We start from the raw sequence: 19,745 nt of genomic DNA on the forward strand, positions 1-19,745 counted from the left end.
GTAGAAGGGTTTGGAGAGTTTAGTTCTTGCTAGATTTTGCCAAGAAGTTATGTTGTTTTGTTGCTGCCCGAAACCTTAGCCGACTAGAGATTTTCGAGGTTACTAGGAAAGGTGAAACTCGGGTGTGGCGCTCTGTGCTTGGAAGGTGTCTTGTGACTGCTAAAGGAGGGCAGTTCAGGTTTGGAAGAGTTTGGGTTAGTTTGGTAGGTGCGGTAGCATCTTCTCTCTTCCTCCCATCTGCTGGACGGAGCAAAACCCTAGTTTTTCAAGCACCCGAGTTCTAGTTTGACTTCAAGTAAGTTTACATAGTCAAGATTTTTGTTCCTTGATTTCCGTTTGATTAATGGAGACGTACGGAAGTGAGTTAAAGCAGGTGCTGGTTTTTGGACCTACCTCAGTAGATTCTGTTTTCACTGGTGTTACCACAGTTAAGCTAGATGGGATGAACTATCTTGCTTGGGCACAGTCTATAAAAATCTATGTTTGTAGTAGAGGAAAACTCGGGTATCTCACAGGCAGTAAGGTGAAACCCGAAGAGACAAACCCTGAATTTGAAAAATGGATGCAAGAGAACTATACTGTTATAGGATGGTTAGTCAACTCTATGCAACCCCATATAAGCCAGCACTATCTCTGGATGTCTTCGGCTAAGGAGATATGGGACAGTGTAACTGAGACCTATTCACAAAAACTGAATGTAGCCAAAGCGTACAAATTGAAAAGTGATGTGAAAAACCTGAGATAGGGGGAGAAGAGTGTAGCAATCTACTACTCTATACTAAAATCCCTATGGCAGGAAATTGATGTTATGGAGACAGTGGTATGGGAGAGTAAAAAGGATCTGAAATGTATAGAAAGCTGGTGGAGAGAAATAGGGTGTTTGAGTTTCTCACTGGACTCAACCCTTATCAGACAGAATATTTTGGCCAGGGATGAGGTTTCTCTTTCACAGGCATATGCTATGATAAGTAGTGAGGAGAGTAGGCGGCAGGTTCAGTTGCAGAGTCCACCTACAGAACATTTTGCACATGCGGGAATGAAACAAAAGGGCCCTACTGAGAAAAGAGAGCAGGTGTGTGAATATTGCAAGAAACCACGACATATAAAGGACACCTGCTGGAAGCTTCATCCTGGACTTCTCCCTGATAGATTTAAGAACAATAATAACCCTAAGAATGGCAGTCAGGTGGGAAAACCCAAGACTGCTAATGCTGCTACAGAAGTATGGGAGGTTCCTAAATCACCTGGAAGCTACAGTTTCTTCAGCTCACCCTTCCAACAGTACATCATCTTCATCGGCTTTTGCTCACTCAGGTACTCGTGGTTCTGCAAGTCATGCTTCAATTTCAGGTAATCATAAAATCCCTTGGATTATCGATTCCGGTGCATCAGACTATATGACCAGTCTATCTAACCTTTTTTGCTCATATCACCTTCTCTCTAGGAAAGAGAAAATATCCCTTGCCGATGGGTCCCTTGCCCCCATCTCTAGTAAAGGTGATATAAAGACCTTTGACACCATGTTCTTATCTTCTGTTCTTCATGTCTCTAAACTTAACACAAACCTCATATCTGTTAGTAGCTTAACAACGTCCATGAATTGCAACATAACCTTCTTTCCCACTCATTGTGTTTTTCAAGACCTGCAGTCTCAGAGGATGGTTGGGAGTGGCCATGAGGGGAACGGAATATACTTGCTGGACACACCGGATCAAGCTTTGGGACCACCTCATGGAGTTGCCTTAGAGTCATTCGTGTCAGAGTTTGTTAACAAAACTTTATTATGTCATTTTCGGTTTGGTCACTTGTCTTTTTTTGCTTTGAGTCATCTGTTCCTAGATATGTTTAAAGAAGTGTCTTTATCGAGTTCATTGTGAATCATGTGAGCTGGCAAAGCATTGTAGACATTCCTATTCAATTAGCAATAAAAGATCACTTTCTCCTTTCCATATTGTTCACTCTGATGTGTGGGGGCCATATCACATGCCAACCATGGGGGGTTACAAGTACTTTATCCTTTTTATTGATGATTATTCGCGTTACACTTGGATTTATCTCATGAAATCCAGGGATGAAGTACCATCTAATTTGAAAAATTTTCATGAACTCATCCTCACCCAATTTAATACTCGTATCAAAATATTCCGCTCTAACAATGCCAAGGAGTATTTTGAGAGAACCCTCTCCACCTATCTTGAAACTTTTGAGGTTATTCATCAAAGTTCTTGTTCCTACACTCCACAACAAAATGGGGTGGCGGAAAGAAAGAACAGGCATGTGGTTGAGGTTGCTAGATCCCTCTTGTTTGCATCCCATGTTCCTGTAAAGTTTTGGGGAGATGTTGTTCTTACTGCTGCCTTTCTGATCAACTGTATGCCCTCCTAGGTCCTTGGCTTTAAAACTCCTTTTAGTCTTCTCTTCCCGGATGAGGATCTCCTTTTTCTTCCTCTCCGTGTGTTTGGATGTACTTGCTATGTGCATATTCATAGTCACCAAAGGCACAAGTTTGAACCCAAGGCTCATAAGTGTGTTTCTGGGATATGCTTCCACACAGAAGGGTTATTACTGTTTTGATCCAGTTCGTGGCATCTGCTTTGTATCTTGGGATGTCACCTTTGCCGAGTTGACTCCCTTCTTTAGTATTCCTCCTGAGGGGGAGAAATCTGGTGAGCCCTTTGCTATGTCTCCAGCTGTTCCTCTTCCCATCCCTTGTGAGTCTGATCATGGGGTGTCCACCTCTTTCACTGGACCTACCTTTGAGATCCCTGCTCCTCCTGCTCCTGCTCTCCAAATGTGGTACCAAAGGCAGAGATTCAGACATGTGCAGGTTGTTTCCACTCCTTCAGAAGAGCATCTTGCCACTCTCATCATTTCTGAGGAAACAGGCCAACCCTCTACTGACCCATCTCTGACTGTCCCAGACCTTGACCTTCCTATTGCTCTTCACAAGGGCAAGTGGAAGTGTACAACCCACTGTATCCCCAAAAAATTATCTTACAACTTTCTCTCCCCTTCCTACTACTATTTTCTTGCATCTGTCTCTTCCCATGTGATACCCAGGTCTGTACCAGAAGCATTATCTCAAGCTGAATGGAGGGATGCTATGATGACTGAACTTGATGCATTGCATAAGAACCATACTTGGGATATTGTGGACTTGCCGGAAGGGAAGGAACCAGTGGGTTGTAAATGGGTGTTTACCATTAAGTATCACTTCAATGGCTCTGTTGAGAGGTTCAAGGCTCGGTTGGTTGCTAAGGGTTACACCCAAATGTATAGCATTGACTATCTTGACACATTTGCTCCTGTAGCTAAGATGACTTCAGTCAGGGTTTTACTTTCTCTAGCAACTACTTTTGACTGGCTACTACACCAGTTTGACGTTAAAAATGCTTTCTTGAATGGAGACCTGCATGAAGAGGTCTATATGTCTCTACCTCCAGGAGTGTATGGGAAAGAAATGAAAGGCAAGGTGTGTAAACTACACAAATCTATTTATGGTCTCAAACAATCTCCTCGGGCTTGGTTTGAGAGATTTCGAGCTGCTCTTGTCTCCTTTGGCTACATTCAAACACAATCTGATCATACACTGTTCTTGAAGAGAAATGACTCTCTGGTGACCTTGCTTGTTTATGTTGATGACATTGTGGTCATGGGTAATGACATTGAAGAGGCCAGTAAACTAAAAGGACTTCTCAACTCTGAGTTTGAAATCAAAGACTTGGGAGATCTTCGGTATTTCTTGGGCATTGAAGTTGCTCGGTCTAAGGATGGTATCTTCATATCTCAGTGCAAATATGTCCTTGATCTTCTTGTTGAAACTGGTAAACTTGGAGCTAAACCTATCTCCACTCCCATTGGTCCTAATCATAAGCTTTCTGCCACAGATGGTGAACCTTTGTCTGATAAGGGAGTGTTTCAGAGACTGCTCGGGAAGTTGTTATACCTTTGCATGACTCGGCCAGATATTTCCTATGCAGTAGGTGTTATTAGTTAGTTTATGCATTCTCCCAGAGATACTCATCTAGCTGCTGCAGAAAGGGTTTAGTGCTACTTGAAAGGTACTCCAGGGAAAGGTATTCTATTTGATAAGCATTGTCACATGAAGCTGGAAGCCTTTACTGGTGCAGATTGGGCAGGATGTATTGATGACAGAAGGTTCACCTCTGGTTATTGTGCTATGGTTGCTGGGAATATTGTGTCTTGGAGGAGTTAGAAACAATCAGTAGTTGCTAGATCCTCAGCTGAAGCAGAATATAGGACAATGGCTCATGGTGTGTCAGAATTACTATGGCTACGATCCCTTCTAGAGGAATTGGGGGTGGACTACAAGAAACCAATGAAAGAACTAAGCACATTGAGGTTGATAGGCATTTCATATGGGAAAGAGTCTTTTCAGGAGAAGTTTGTTTACCTTTCATCACATCAGAAGAGCAACTGGCTGATATCTTGACCAAGGGAGTTCCAAAGGGGGAATTTGGTGCACTATATAAGCAAGTTGGGAATGATTGACATCTATGCTCAGCTTGAGGGGGAGTGTAAAGAGACTGGGCCGAATGGGCCGAATGGGCCCTAACATCCTCTCTTGTAATATCTTTTATTTTATGTTGATGGGCCACACTTAATGGGCCTGTTATTTATTCTTGTTTTATTTTTTTTTATGCAACTGCCAAGCTGGCCGCCCACTTAAGGGCATTCTTGTCATCATCAAATTTTTAGATCTTAATGAAATAGGGTTAGAGGAGAATGGAGAATTATTCGACTCCTCTTACCTCTTCTCTTCGCCATCTTCTTCTCTTGTGCAGTTATTCAGACCTGTTTTATTATGCTAATCACTAAGTTTAATCTTGATATTAAAGGACTGATTTACATCTACTGCCTTGCTTTATCAAGTTCTGTTCCTTTTCATCAAGCTTGCTCCTTTGGCACAGATCAACACCCAGTCTTCTCCCAGGCTCCTTTCTCCAGTTCCAAGAACATCCTCTGGCTTCTGGTAGTGTTACAGACGATAGCTTGTGGGTATCCTTTTTTTTATTTTTCCTCCAACTGTTCTCTGTAACTTTGCCCATCAGAGACCACTGGGCCACTGCAGATTTTTGGAGTTTGTCTTTCTTCCAGAATGAACAGGAATTCCTGTAACAAGTCTGCAAACAAGCACCACCCTGTTCTCTTTCTTCCTTCCAGTACACACAACTGTCTTCTGTAGTTCTGTTATCATCAAACGTTTCCACAATCGCCACAAACCAACCCTTCACATTCCTCTTCATTTCCGCTTCAAATTTTTTATCAGCTACTCCCATTGTACTTTTCCATCCTTGTTTTTTAATGGAGAATACTGTTCCATCCATAAAGCCCTTCAACCATCAAGTCACCTCTTCAACTACTAAAACGGTAGCTCTCTTTTCATCTGATTTTTAACATCCACCTTCCATACTAAAAAATAGAACTTCTTAGCTTCTATATCTACTTCTCCATTTCACTATTGAGGAGAGCTCTTCTTCGTAACTACTTCTCTCAAGTACACTCATTCTTGGTGTGAAGGAAATCAAGCTGCAGACTGGTTGTCTAATCTAGGTCATCATGAAAATTATCATGAAACTAGGAGTCTAAAATACAGTACTTTAATGTGTTTCTTGTTTCTTAATTTGAAGTTAAAGATCTAGGTCCACTTAAGTATTTCCTTCATTGGGATTGAAGGTGCCATTTCTAGTGATCAGTCTATAGATGTCCATTATATGACAGGATTAAACACATTGAGGTGGACAAGCACTTTATTAGAGCAAAGCTAGAGACAGGAATAATATGTGTTCCTTATGGTAATGTTATAGACCAGCTATTTTGATACCTTGGCAAAAGGGGTTACTATCCAATATCACAATGATCCATCTTTGGGGGAGTTGTAATATATATCTATATGCAACAGTAGGGGCATTGTAACCTTTCTACATTACTTATATGCTCTCTTATAAAATAAGGAGTGGGTACCACTGCTCTAATTTTTTTTTTTTGACTCTAATCTATTTTCTCTCTTTTTTCCTCTTTTCTATATTGCAGGACTGGTATCAAACTAAAAGATTTGAACTGAGTGGAATTGGGAGAATATTGTTATTGGGGTGGGGGGTGTTGATGCTAATTTTTTATAAATCCTCTGTGCTTTGGAACTTTTTTCTTGTTTCTTTTGGAGGTTTTCTATATCTCATTCTTGTACATACTACATGTTTTGGTTGCCTCTATGATGTTTTAATTTTTTAACATTATAGTTTGAAGGGACTAAGAATTAGCATCAGAATTACTGACACCAATATGCTTTCACTTCTTGCTATTTTTGGCAAATGACTTTAATGGTTATATGAAATTTATGTATTTCCCCGGAGCTCTTTGAATTTTTAAGCTCATCCTTTCCATTTCATGCTTTGTAGTTGCGGCCTCGGCTAACTGCTAAAAGAAAGAAATTGAATCGCACCAAGAGTGATAGTTCAGAACAAGTAGAGAGGACATGAAGTATCTATACTACACTTGATGAACCTTGAAAGTTCGTGTAAGTAACCATACATCTTGCTTGGTCATGATTCTTGTATACTCACATGCATTAAAACGGCATACATATAACTGAGTTGAAAATTTCCCCCCAAATGTATTAGAAAACACGGGTACAAGCAGTCAAATTTTTGTATTACCATCCCCATTGAGTTTGTTGTAGCATCAAGTACAGTGCAATTGTAATCATTGAGTGATTCATTTCTGTTTCTTTTACTTATTTTATTTGTTAACTGGCTTTTTTGTATTGCATTACCTCCATAATATTTGTTGCAGATATGTTACTTTAGCATTTTATTTATCTGTTTATTCAATAGAATCCTTAGACCTCTTGTCTTGGTGCAATGGGCTAGAGAGAGGAAGGGGGAATGAATGATAAGGTACATCCCTCAATTCTTGTTCTCCTCTCTGGCTCTTCATTTGCTTTGTGCATTATTGAGTGTGCTTTTGACTGGAAAAGATTATTTCTATTTAGCAAAGTAGAAACTATGCAAGAATTAACAATCAGTGCCCTTGCACTCCACCCAGAGTTCTACTTATGCCTTGTTTCTCCATGCACACACAGAATATCACGTAATCAATTAATTTGTTTGTCTACTGACTCTGGTAAAACTTCCGGGTCACGAGTCACTTGCGTAGTTTTTCTTCCTCATGTCTGGAGTTCTTTCGATGTGCTAATAAGAGAAACTATTGTGCCAAATAAGTTGTAAATTGCTATGAAAAATGTAAATGCGGCCAATATCACCGCGAACCAATTGAGTACTTAAACTACCATTTACCAATTCATATTTTAGTACTTCATTGACGTGTAGAAGATGCTTTGTGGGCCTTTATAATCTTCATTTAAACCATAACTGTTCCCCAAAAGCTTGTCTATTTTTTTTTTCGAGGTTACCTTTGATGAGTGGGTTCTTGATTGGGACAGGTGAATGCTTAAGCTCCAAGGTTTTATGGTTGAATCATGGTTTTCAAAACCAGATCGGACCGGATGGTCGGACCGGAAAAACCAGGAACCAGTCAGGTGACCGGTTTCGGTTTTCCCCAAAACTGTTGATTTTGGTCAGCAAACTGCTGACCTGGGTGGTTAACCATTCAAACCGTTCAAACGGTTTTGATTGTTTTTTATTTTTTAATTTTGTCAGAATGGGCCGACCGTTCGACCCGGTAACTGGACCCCTGACTGGTTTGGTCTCCGGGTCGTTTTTAAAAACCATGGGTTGAATCTATTGTTGGCAGGCGATTGTGGAGAATCATCAAATCAAAGTTGTGATATGTAAGGGCATTTAAATTGCCGATGCCCTACAAATTTATCAGTTGGAACCAATGGGCTCCAAGACCCTCGTAAGTCGTAACTACTGTCCAGATCACCTGCTAAGTTAAAAAAGGTTCAGGATTCACCATATGATTAATAGATCGTATTACTTTTACAGCCATGTTTAACACCCTAGTTCATTCAAATGCATTCAAATGAAACATGGTAGACTGATCATTTCAAGTCTACCTTTGATCTAGTTTTCTTTTTGGTCAGGATCTAGTTAATTTTATAACCCCTTCCAAGAACTCAGATAGCTGAGGCCAACATGGCTAATGGCCTTACTCTAGTTAATTTTGTTACCCATTGAGTGGATCTCGATTATCTGAATCTAAATGCAGGGCAGTCTGTGGTTATCTGTATTACATTATATAGGCCTTCTCACCCATTTCAATTCGATAAATTTACTCATGGAATATAAGCAATTGTCAACCGAATGAGAAGTCTTTTTGAATCATGACCATAATATCCAATTTATTATTGTATGTGCCTCTGCTGGAAATCTGAAATTAAAGGCCAATGGAGACCACTTAATTCGACTCAAGCCAGATTCATCTAGAAAGGTCAACTTATGGCATGAAGCTCTCAGCCTTTATAGTATACCCAAATTTTCCTCAAAATTCACCTTCAAATACCAATTCTACAGAACAAAATCGGTGCCAAACCTTGCCTGGAGCGGAATTCATTTCAGGAATGATTGAATAAAAAACATGGTTACCCAATACATTGCAAAATATCAGTTATAAATGCATTCATGTTCTTTCCTTAACGCTATGGAATAGAGTTGATGGCAGAAATTTCACATAACACTACTTTTTAAATTCCATTTAATGCATACTTGTAAGATTCTTCAAAGTTTCTCCATGAAATGCATATTTTAATGGTTTAGGTGAAGTGTGAAATGGAAGAATTAATGCTATTATAAACTTATCAATACTTTAAAAACGATTCTAATTTGGTAAAAAGTGAATACTTGAGTCCAATTTTATGGCGAGGTTTTGACAGGATAAAGTTTTACTTTTACAGAGTAGGCTCAGTTTGGAAAGAGTACAAATGCAAATATGAACAGTATAGATACATAAAAAATCATACAAAATACAAGATTTTGCACTCTATATATTTGTATTTGTACTACTTCCAAATGGAGCCATAGGTGTAAAAAAATCTAGGAAAAAAATATGGCATTTAATACATAGTATAGGTATCAGCTTCCAAATACGATATGACCCATGTTGGTGAAATGCACCATAGTATTGGACAACTTGGGAAGAAAAACATATGCGGTGTCTCTCATGATACCCAATAAATCAGAGAACCCAAAGAATGTAAATTAACTTCGCCAAGGCTACCCCTGTTGTGCAACCCCATGGATCAAAAGAAAAGAAAAAGGATCAAAAGCTAGGAGACAATTCCTCTAGCACAATAAGAAAATATGATTTAGAAGGCGACTCCAAATTGGTGATACTGCAGCAACAGAAAATATGAGATTCCATGGATACAGGGTGTTGGGGCGGGAGATGCACAAGCATCGTGAAGGCATAAACCCTTAGAAGAGTAGATTTAGGCCTGTCTAGCCCCGGGCCCAAGCTTGTATTTTAGGATCAATGTATGGGCTAATCTGGGCCTGAGATCAGTCTAAGGCCCTTGACACAGGTATTAAGCCTGTCCCGGTCCATGTTCACCCCGGGGAACACCCTTTAATGTACTTTGGTGCTAACTGGCTCTTGGGGGTAAATTGTGTGTGGCTATAGGCCAGGTTCATTACAAGCCAAGGACAACCCAATTTAGCCAATCCCAATCCAATTGATTTTTTTAGTACAATTGTTCATGCCAGATTATTTTCTTTTCCCTTCATATTGGTGATGGAATTCTTTGCAAGCAAAATCTCTACACACTGAAAGTATGGGAATCCAGCTGTATTTCGGGAACATCTTCCCATGAATTTAATACTTGTATGGAAGATATTTCTAATGTTCGCCAGATGTTATGTGAGCAGAGTATTTACTTGGAGGAGATCTGAGCTCTTGATATTGGTTCCCAATGTTTTTTTTTAATATTAAAAAGTTAAAAAGAATCAAATATAGGGCTATTTAGGCTGACCCCAGATTTTCTGAAAGCAAGAAGTGTGCATGTTCGTAATGTGCAGGTGGATGCTGTGCTCTCAGCCTGTTCGTATACTTTAGCAGATCCTAGTTTAAAATTACCTACAAGTCAACAACCAATTGAATTTCCTTTTTAGGACACTGAATGTAAACATTCCACTAAAAGCTTGGACCGAGCCTTAGTTCAAAATATGTATGCATTTATGTATATATATATATATATATAATTACATGTATACATATGTATGTATGAATGTGTATAGTTGGACCGAGCTTGGATCAGATTCAGGCTATTTAAGGGCTAAGTCCAAACCCAACCAAAATAATTAAAAAGCACAAATTCTTAAGCCCGAACCCAGCCTAAGGACCGAAAAATCAAAATTTGCCCAAGTTGTACCCCAATAAAATTTTGGGCTGGGACAGTTTGGGCTCAGGTTAAATCCACCCAAGTTGCACCCCTATGCATCACACGAGTCTCATACTCCAAGGCCCTGTTCATTTTCACTTACCTAGGCAAGCACATTACCCAGGCAAGTGTTTTTCATGTTTCACTTGCCCGGATAGGTGAGATTCCAGCATTCTTGTACAATACACATTATCCAGGTAAAGAGAGATGAGAGGAAAAGCACATTATTGGCATGCGAAAATTACTTACCCAAATTTCAGGAGTGCATCAAATACCTAGGGTAGCTGATACTCTTCGGTATCTTGGCTTACTGCAGACCCTAGTGGCATACGAACGCATAGATAGTGAACAATTGTTCGCTTGGCCACCTTAACCCCCCGCTAAATACAGGCAAATGAACGGGGCCCAGAAGAGCAATTCAATTGGAATTGGCTGATTGGGTTGTCTTTGGCTTGCAAAGGACCTGGCCAGCTGGCCATTCCCTCGTTGGTTAGGTTAATTCATGTTCTAGTACATTTCACAGACACTATTAAACTCTTTACATGGTCACAGATGCACAGAAAAATCAGTTAGCTCATGTCAGGTTCTAAATATCGATACAGACCCAAACGCAGGTAGGGTGTATCAGCCTGTATCGGTTTTTTTTTTTATCTTATTTATTTTTTTTCAAGATCGATTCAGAGAAGTTGATTTAAATCCCGATTACTCTCTGAACCATGACTTAACCCAATACAATCCCTATAGGAGTCCGATGCGATACATATCTTCCAATACATACCAATACGTAACGATATTTTGATCTTTGAACTCATCTTTTCACTTTTTTGCCTGTAAATCACAAGCTTATATAACATATGATCCCACTGCCAACTCTCATCTACTCCTCCGTTTATGAAAGATGGTAGCTATTTTATTTTGCAGAAAAAATGTTTTATGAGTGACATATTAAAGCAATTATTTCAGTGAACAAATTAGTTTAAATTTTTATCTTTTAGTTTAAAAACTAAAATACACTTGTTTCAATTATTTTGATAATGCACATGCCAGTATGCCACCAATGTTTTTAACTGTCGTGAAATAAGATCAGTTTCAGACAAAACCACCGAAACAAAATAAAAAATCTTGTGTTTGAAATTACTAAAATTCATTTATTTTGATTATATATGGTGCTGTAAGTTGCACCTTGTGCTCTTTATATGCTTTGAAGTTTGAACCGGGTACTGTTATGATTTGCATACTTGTTTTGTACTGCTAAATTAAATACTATAAAAAGATTTTCTATTTTTCGTTTTTAATGATCTACAGTATTGTAATACTGGTGTTCGATGATCAACAGTTTATACATGACATTGTTTCTCTCTTATCTCTGCAACTGGAACATAGATTACAACTTGTTCGCATGAATGGGTTTTATCCCGTATAAGATTTTTTTCATTCTGTATTCTCAACAATACTTTCTTCAGCTTCTCAATTCTATCCTCGAGATGACACAACCTCTCCATCTCAGCCATGTACAGTTTCTCCTTTTTCTTCATTTCATCAACATTTGAACTTCCCCTTTTGGATTTAAGGTTAACCCTCTTTTCTGAAGGTGCTTTTCTTTTTAAATTGCTCATTTGCTTCTTCAAATTGACAAGACTATTGAAACCTTTTCTCACCTGAAACAAGAGTTTATCGAGATATGAACAATAGCAGCATGCTGGAAATCTATGATTGAACTTCAATGCTATTCTACCTGTCAACGGCCATCTAATTTCTTATGCAAATTCTACTGTGCTGACAGAACTGGTTTTAAACAAGAGCTTCTTGAAGTTTCTGCAGCATGCTTCAAGCCCTAAATTGGTTTACACAATATCATGTTCAACAGGAATCTTCCCTGATTCCCAACCTCATTTCCATCTTCCAACAAACATATGGACAAAAAAAAATGAAATAAATCCACATATACTAATTTACTATTAAGTGGGTGCCCTCTGTAAGTGAACAGATTTTATGTTGAACGAGGATTAGAAAGGGATGAAAATCAATGAAAACCTTGGTCTTTTCTCTATTGGAAGACACTAAACATGTTGTAACGTCCGCCCTACATGAGAGAGAACAAATAGGAAGTAGCAACATATGGGAGGATGAAGCCAGTTGACCACAGTGTTGCATGGACTCTTCTAAATGGATGATGCGTCTATACCCTGATTCCGTACCCAGTCCAAGGCAACCCAAAAGCAGAGAATCCCTCCCCACTCCATCTCTTGCTAAAGAATCTACTAACATATTTTGCACTTCTAGGGAAGTAGGGATCCATTTGAACAAGGCATTCAAGGAGGACCCTAGTGAGACCACCATCCTTACCGAAGTCCTAAATTCCCGAGGTATTTGTTCTTGTCCTTTCATTCCAACAAATAACCACTTCACAGTCTCCCTCCGCTATTACATCCCTTAACCCCTGATGATGCAGTAATTTTAATCCTTGTATTTAGAACCTTCAACTCTGCTCTCAAAGACTTCCATTGTCCCACTGGGCCTAAGAAACTAAGCATTAATATTGCCTTCATGATTTCTGACAATACCCCCCATACCTGATGCCCCAGATTTCTGATACAGTATTCCCCAGATTTCATTGATTAACTATATATTTAAAATTTAAAATTTTAGAATATTATTAATTTTTTTCAATATTTCATTAAAATAACCATAATTTTTAAAAATATTTTCCTCAAAGAACCAACAGGGAATCGGTGATGAACCTGGATCTCTTGCAAGCAAAAATTTTGCTCACATAGCATCCTGCCACACATTGGGAAATATCCCATACACTTACTTTAAATTCATGGGGAGATGTTCCCAATGTGCAGTGGGATTCCCATGGTTTCACTGTCTGTACAGAGCTTTTGCTTGCAGAGAGTCCCATCACATTTGTGATTGGATAATTGGCCTAGTATTTTGATATGATTCACTTACTAAGGCATTATAATTCAAAAGAAAAAGAAAAATGCATATAACCATAAAACCGTATTCTCAATATAATCAAAACATATAGTAACAATAAAGAGAAAAGTTAAAATGGCAAATAATAGACATAAATAAAGAAGAGAAGATGGCTAAAGACCAAAAGGGAAACAGAGAAACATACCTATTACAGTCTCTTAATTTTTCCTAATTGATTTATAGAGTTCTTTGCTATGGTTTTGAGCCTTAAATGTGCAATTGTATTTCTTATAATGATCTATTGAAGGTTTATTAACTAATCCCATGTTTCTAGAAAACTTTCCTGATTTTTTAGATTTCCAAATACCTTAGCAGAATTAGCTAGATATCTCTGAAATTTCTCCCACTCTACATGGTGAATTGTTCATCGATACTTTTGCAAGTTTAAAATTTTCTTGACTGTTATCTTCTGACATTTTAACCATGGACCATTTGAAAAATAGGGGTTTTCATTAAAATATTTGATGATGTATGTGCAATAATAATTAAGAAACAGTTCATTTTTTTTTTATCTTAGGCAGAATTGCAGAGTTCATGTAGGATTTCTTCTTTGGATTTTGACAGATCAAGGCCTGGTCCTAATCTAAAATGAAATATTCTCACATTAGCCATTTTTTTTCTGGGAGGTAAAGAGATACAATTGTTTCAGGGTTCTACACTGTTTGCGATCTGTTCATGTTTGTGGAAAAGAAATAAATAAAAAGATCTTTGAAGAGAGAGATAATAGAAGAATTGTGACTGATATTGGGTCACTCATCATGGACTGGCTGGCAGTTCACCTAGAAATTGAAGATGCACCTTAGTCCTTTTTCAGTGCTGAGGTATGGCCTATGTTATATCTCGTTGATGTAAGTAAATTATTGATTATACCCTCTATATGTCTGATGTAAGGTCTTGACATGTAAGACTTGTTCATTTCTAAGTTCTCAACCTTTCTATGTTATTTCCACTCCTTTAAGTAAATTTCTTTTTCATTTGCTAACCAAAGATAAAATATAAGTCAGTCCATACCTCATTTTTGTTGGTGAGCAATGCATTTGTCGCTTTCTTGTGTTTCTTTTTCTTCAATAAGGAAATTATAGACTTTGGATTCTTTCTAGCACGAACTTTTCTCAAGTTTTTGGGCATACGCACTCCAGTTTCTGATGGTACCAGAGAAGGGTTATCCTTCAGAGCCACTTGATCAGCAGTTTGGTATTTTCCAATTTCTAGACTTGAATCTTCAGGTATGCTGATAGAAGAGCCAAGTTCTTTCATGCTTTCTGCCTGTAATGGGTGTTTGAAAAGTTCATGGGCATTAGAATAGTAAAGCAGTAGACAAAATTCAAATCCAATGCAGATAAAGCTTGTTAACAGATTTACTACGCATGTCGTTTAGAGAACTCTAAGGGTGTCTTTCGTTTGATACAAATAAATAACTTTTTAACTGATATCAACTGGCCATCAGTAGAAAAAGTGAAAAAAAAAATTGGTTTCAATATATAAAAAGCCTTGATAATTTTAAGTAAATTAGGCCAAGTAAAAAAAAATAATTATGATAAGTAAGTTAACAGCTTTGATAAGTTTTAGTAAACTTTACCTTCTTCAAAAAAAAAAAAAAAAAAGCTTTTGACAAGTAAGTTTAAGTAAATTAGGCTAAGTAAAAAATAAAATAAAATAAAAACTTAATTATGACTGACAATAAGTAACTTATGTGATAGAGTTACTTTTGATAAGTAAATTACCATATACTTACTGATAAACCAAATACCACCTAGATGACCAAGGAATCTTTGCACATGGCAATATTGAATGGCTATCATTACTTGGGGGAAATGTTGATAAATTGTGGAATACATGCTAATGTAGTAATGTAATCTATGATACACACACAAAAATATTCATTTTTTATCAATAACAGAAGATTTTATTAGAAAAATAAATATAGCTTACAAAGGAAACAAAGGGGAAAGATAAAAACTCTTAACCCTTCCCAATAAAGACGAAAAAACAGTTACAGCACTGCCAAAAACAAATGTTCCTTTCCCACCCCTTGTTTAGCCAGAGTATCTGCAAAGGAATTTGCAGAATTTGCAGATCTCTTCACCCAATGAAACTGAATCTCTATTCCCTTAGTTACCCAGTCAAACTCTCTTTTTTCATTAGCATATTTCCAGAGTTTACTATTCTCCTTTTGCAGTCATCCTATCATCAGTTTTGAATCTCCTTTTACAATTAGCATTTGAATATTCAACTCCTTTACCTTCTTTACCCCTTACTACGCTGCCATGACCTCGGCTCTAAAAGAATCAGCAACCCAAATAGGACGAGAATACATCGCAATTACTTTACCCTCTTCATCTCTAAAGGCTCCTCCCACACCTGAGGGCACCGGGTTGCCCTCACTACTGTAGAGACAAAGAGAGTTAGCCGAGGAGGCTATTTCTGTAATTTTACTTCTTGTTATACTTTATTTTCTTTTGTACACTAAGGACATTTTGGTCCTTTTACAGATTAATATATACATCTTTTCGTAGGGTGTCAATCTGCTCATTGGACGCACCCACAAATCTGCTGCTGTCTCTTTCTTTCTCTGACTTTACAGACACAGATCAGCCTCTGACATGGTATCAGAGCAGGTCACGACCTGATCTGCTGTCTATCTTTCTGTTCCTTGCTTACTTTGGCATCTAGAGATTCTCCTAGCAGTATATGGGAGTCCTTTGGTGCCCTAGAATACCTTTTTTTTAAGGCTATCTCGATCAGCCCTTGGTTGATCTGAAATCTGGGGAGTCTGCGCCATCAGATCTACTTCTTTCCCTTCAATCTGCGCTTAGAGTCGTCAGATCCTCTTGAAACTTCAGATCTGGTGTCACCCAGAGGAGCCTTGTGATCTTCTTCAGTCTGGTTGGATTCAGACTGGTTTAAGAGGGGTTTCATTCATCTCATGATTCGATCTACTGTGATAGTTTCCTTTTTTTGGACATCAGAGTGAAAAGTAATTGCTTCTCATAATTCTTGTTTCGACTTCTAATATATTTCTTGAGAATCAGCGCTGTTATTACTCTTCTATACCAGAGAGACCTTTCCAGATCTGGATACTACTCCTGGTGAGATTTTGAGAGAAGAAACAAAGTTGGTTACACAGAATACAATTGATGGCAGAAAGGATCCTAACTGTAGAGAAGATGGGCCGAATGGCCCGTAGCCCACAGTTGTATTTTAATTTTATGTTTATGTCCTGTTTTGTTAATGGGCCTGTTAACCTTAGTTTCTCTTATGTTTAATTAGCTAGCCACCCCACTAAAGACTTACTTGTAATTACTAAGGATTTACTTGTAATTTCCGATCATTAGTGATTATTCTTTAATGAAAAGGATTAGGGAAAGGAGGAGATGAATGAACAACTCTTCTCTTTCACCCTTTCTTCTCAATCGTTCCCTTCCTCTTCTTCTCTTCTTGCTGTCTCCTTATGTTTCTTCTTCTTTCTAATCTGATTTCTTATTTCTTTTGGGACTGTTTTTCTTCTCTAACATAGATGCTGTTTTTCTTGCAACAAAGTCTAAGGGGAAGAAGGATTTTTCCCGAATTCAGTGCTATGAATGCAAGGAGTTTGGACATGTTGTGTCACACTGTAAGAACACATGTGCATACTGCAAGCAACAAGGGCATATCATCACAGAGTGTCCCACTCAACCACCAAAAGGAAATGGGTCTAATCAGAAGAAAGGGTCTTATAAAGCCTATCATACATCCGTAGAGAATTCAGATGCCTCATCGTCTATCACTTCAGTGGCTTCTCAGAATGATAATCCTGGTGGTATTTCTAGAGAAAGGATTTGGCAGCTCATGTCTTTGGCTCTCTTCTGCATTCTCTGCTATTGGCCTGTCTAGTAAGTCTTCTACCTTATTCCCTTCATCAAACCACCTTTGGATCATAGACTCGGGTGCCTCCAACCACATGATAGGGGCTTCTGTTGGTCAGTCTCCTAAACCCCATCTCCTTAATAGCATATTATCACTGGGAATGGTGAAAAACTAGATATACTTGGTTGTGATGATTTACTTTTATCTACTTCTAAGTCATCTTACTTTCACTTACCCAAGACTTTATTTGTGCCTAAATTAACTACTAATTTGATTTCTGTTGGTCAACTTGTGGAAGATGGTAACATTGTTTTGTTTTCCTCTAATGGTTGTTTGGTACAAGATCAGCAAACTAGGGAGGTAAAGGGGAAGGGACTTAGACTGGGTTGATTGTTTGCCCTGGAGATTGAGAAGAAGAAATCTGACTCTATTTGTACTTCCTGTTTTACTTTCTACTTTCTACATGCACCTATGTAAGCCAGGACATTCAAGCTGGGCATTCAACCATGGGTGCCTAGTAGTCTAGGTGAGGCAATGCCTTGACAACTATGTTTTTGGTATTAAAATAAGAGTAAAATATGAGAAAGATTCAGGTGATGCTGTTCTAATTCAAATTCTGTTCAATATACCAATTAATAATTTATCCAGTTCATGCATGAACATTTTTCATTAATCCATTTTTCTCATCTGAGGGTATTCGCAAAGACAACAGAAAAACCATTGTCCACAAATATATGGCACTTCTTTGTGCTGGAAAATGTTCGACAAATGTAATAGAGATGTTGAGAGCTTAGAAGCTGACCTTTCTGATTTTAAGAGCTGTATAACGAGCATTCTTGAACCACTTATTGACCTGAAAGTAGTAAGTAGAACGAAAATGTTGGGATCTTCAAATGAAAAATGAATATGAACGAGAAAGGATTTCCATGAAGGCAAAAGTATGAACCAAATCACGCTAACAAGTGTTCTGTCCAGGGCATTAAAATTGTTATTCACACACTACACTACCCATGATTACTGAACATTTTGTGTGCATAAGGCTCCAATTGCATATTTGTGTATATATATTTCATTTTTACTTTTTCTTCCTGAAGGGGTAGACTAAATTGCACATAACTCTAAATGAGAGGAAACACACCCAAGGTTTCCCTACCAACCATAGAAATCCAGTGAAAATCAGTCAGGTTTCCAGCTATCCAATCATTTAAGTAGCAACACGGTAGCTTTATGCTTTAGCCCCATGACATTGATTGAATATATTACAGCTAGGGTGGATCACTAGGCTAAAACAATGGAGATCTTCTCAATTTTATCAATAGATGACATCATAAGAAAGTGGAGAGAAGTGGCAAGCTCTTCTTCCAAAAAGATTACAGTTTACAGTAGGGCTGTTCACAGAATGTTAAAAACCAGCCAAATCTGACCAATTCAACCCAAGATGGTTGGTTCTAAGAGAATGTAGTCAGTTTCAGTTTAAAAAATGTTAGTAACCGATGACCCAGTTTCCTTTTGTTAGTTGAGTCAGATTGTCAGCCGCTAGCCCACCTCTCTATTCTCTAGTCTCTTGTCAGTGTTAGGTTGATAGTTGACTGTCCCACAAAAAGCCAAAAACTAAAAATAAAAAAAAATGTAAAAAAGTAAAAAAGTAAAAGGCCATGATTTGATATGAAATGACAGAGTTTCATACAAGCAGGTGAAAATCTGATCCACAAACTTCATGGGGCCTGGTGGGACCCAGTGTAATACTTGGGCACACATGCCAATACAAAGGGGACGTGTGGTCATGATTTAATATCTTTCTGTCCAAATGTGAACAATTGAATGCATTTTAGCATTTACCAAGTAAAAAAAACCTAAAAACCTAAATAACTCTTTTGTCATAAGTGTCCTGTCTTCAAGCCAATTTTTTTGTTTTCCAAGGATATAGGTTTGTAGTGGGTCCGACATGGGTCTTTTAATTAGTTGGTTACTGGTCTTCCTGAGATAGCTGTCTATGGTTTGGATTTTCCCTTTGGTTCAATTAAAACCGATTAAACTGACCAACAACTATATGAAACCAAGAGATTCAGTTTTGGTGCCAATTGGTCAGTTTCAGTTGCATAAAGCTGAACCCAATAGTTTCAGTTTGGTTGATAAATTTATGTGAAATCAAACCAAACTGACCCATGTACAGGCCTAGTTTACAGAAGCTGGATGCCACCACAGAGAGGGTTCACAAAACTCAACTTTGATGGAAGCAGTAGGGGCAATCTGGGGAATTCAGGAGTGGGGGTGTTCAGAAATGACTCAATGAGGAAGGTAATATTGTTGATTTATTCTCAGGTATGGTTGGAGTGGGAGATTTTTTAAGAGATGAATGCATGGCTGTAATGGAAAGTTTGTAGAGGGGAAAAGAAATGAATGTGGAGAAATTGATTACTGAAGAATATTCAAAATGGTGGTTGGCAAAGCAAGGGGCAGGGAGGGAATTATTGTTTAGGCATGGCTGTAAAATGTAAATGGATAATTAAAGAGTAGAGATAGGACTCCTTATCTCAATGAAAGAAATTGTACCTTTATC

General features: G+C 38.1%; 2 protein-coding genes and 1 long non-coding RNA gene across 9 annotated transcripts in view; 2 read left to right on the forward strand and 1 right to left on the reverse strand.

Annotated features, from left to right (window-relative positions):
* The window catches only part of LOC148844028 (RING/FYVE/PHD zinc finger superfamily protein), a 53,466-nt gene extending 46,597 nt beyond the window's left edge, over nucleotides 1-6,869 (forward strand). For all 5 annotated transcript variants that reach the window (XM_088959613.1, XM_088959618.1, XM_088959617.1 and 2 more), the window contains one exon: nucleotides 6,420-6,869. In XM_088959613.1, coding sequence (XP_088815739.1) covers nucleotides 6,420-6,500 — 81 coding nt within the window. In that variant the 3' untranslated portion in view covers nucleotides 6,501-6,869. The remainder of the gene's footprint in view (nucleotides 1-6,419) is intronic.
* Nucleotides 6,870-10,876: 4,007 nt separating this feature from the next.
* LOC148844030 (uncharacterized) overlaps nucleotides 10,877-19,745 on the forward strand; it is a 33,272-nt gene continuing 24,403 nt past the window's right edge. The window contains exons 1-2 of the long non-coding RNA XR_016102831.1: nucleotides 10,877-10,971; nucleotides 13,989-14,160. This is a non-coding gene — a long non-coding RNA (uncharacterized LOC148844030). The remainder of the gene's footprint in view (nucleotides 10,972-13,988; nucleotides 14,161-19,745) is intronic.
* Nucleotides 11,619-19,745, reverse strand: part of PRHA (pathogenesis related homeodomain protein A) — a 64,616-nt gene continuing 56,489 nt past the window's right edge. For 2 of the 3 annotated variants that reach the window (XM_088956587.1, XM_088956588.1), the window contains exons 9-11: nucleotides 17,988-18,038; nucleotides 14,351-14,605; nucleotides 11,619-12,015 (exon numbers count right to left, since the gene is read on the reverse strand). In XM_088956587.1, coding sequence (XP_088812713.1) covers nucleotides 11,695-12,015; nucleotides 14,351-14,605; nucleotides 17,988-18,038 — 627 coding nt within the window. In that variant the 3' untranslated portion in view covers nucleotides 11,619-11,694. The remainder of the gene's footprint in view (nucleotides 12,016-14,350; nucleotides 14,606-17,987; nucleotides 18,039-19,745) is intronic. The other variant, XM_088956589.1, reaches the window with a different exon arrangement.

This window comes from Nelumbo lutea, chromosome 8 (assembly GCF_056320005.1).
Source record: "Nelumbo lutea isolate HS-2025 chromosome 8, American lotus-T2T, whole genome shotgun sequence".
Lineage (NCBI taxonomy): Eukaryota > Viridiplantae > Streptophyta > Magnoliopsida > Proteales > Nelumbonaceae > Nelumbo > Nelumbo lutea.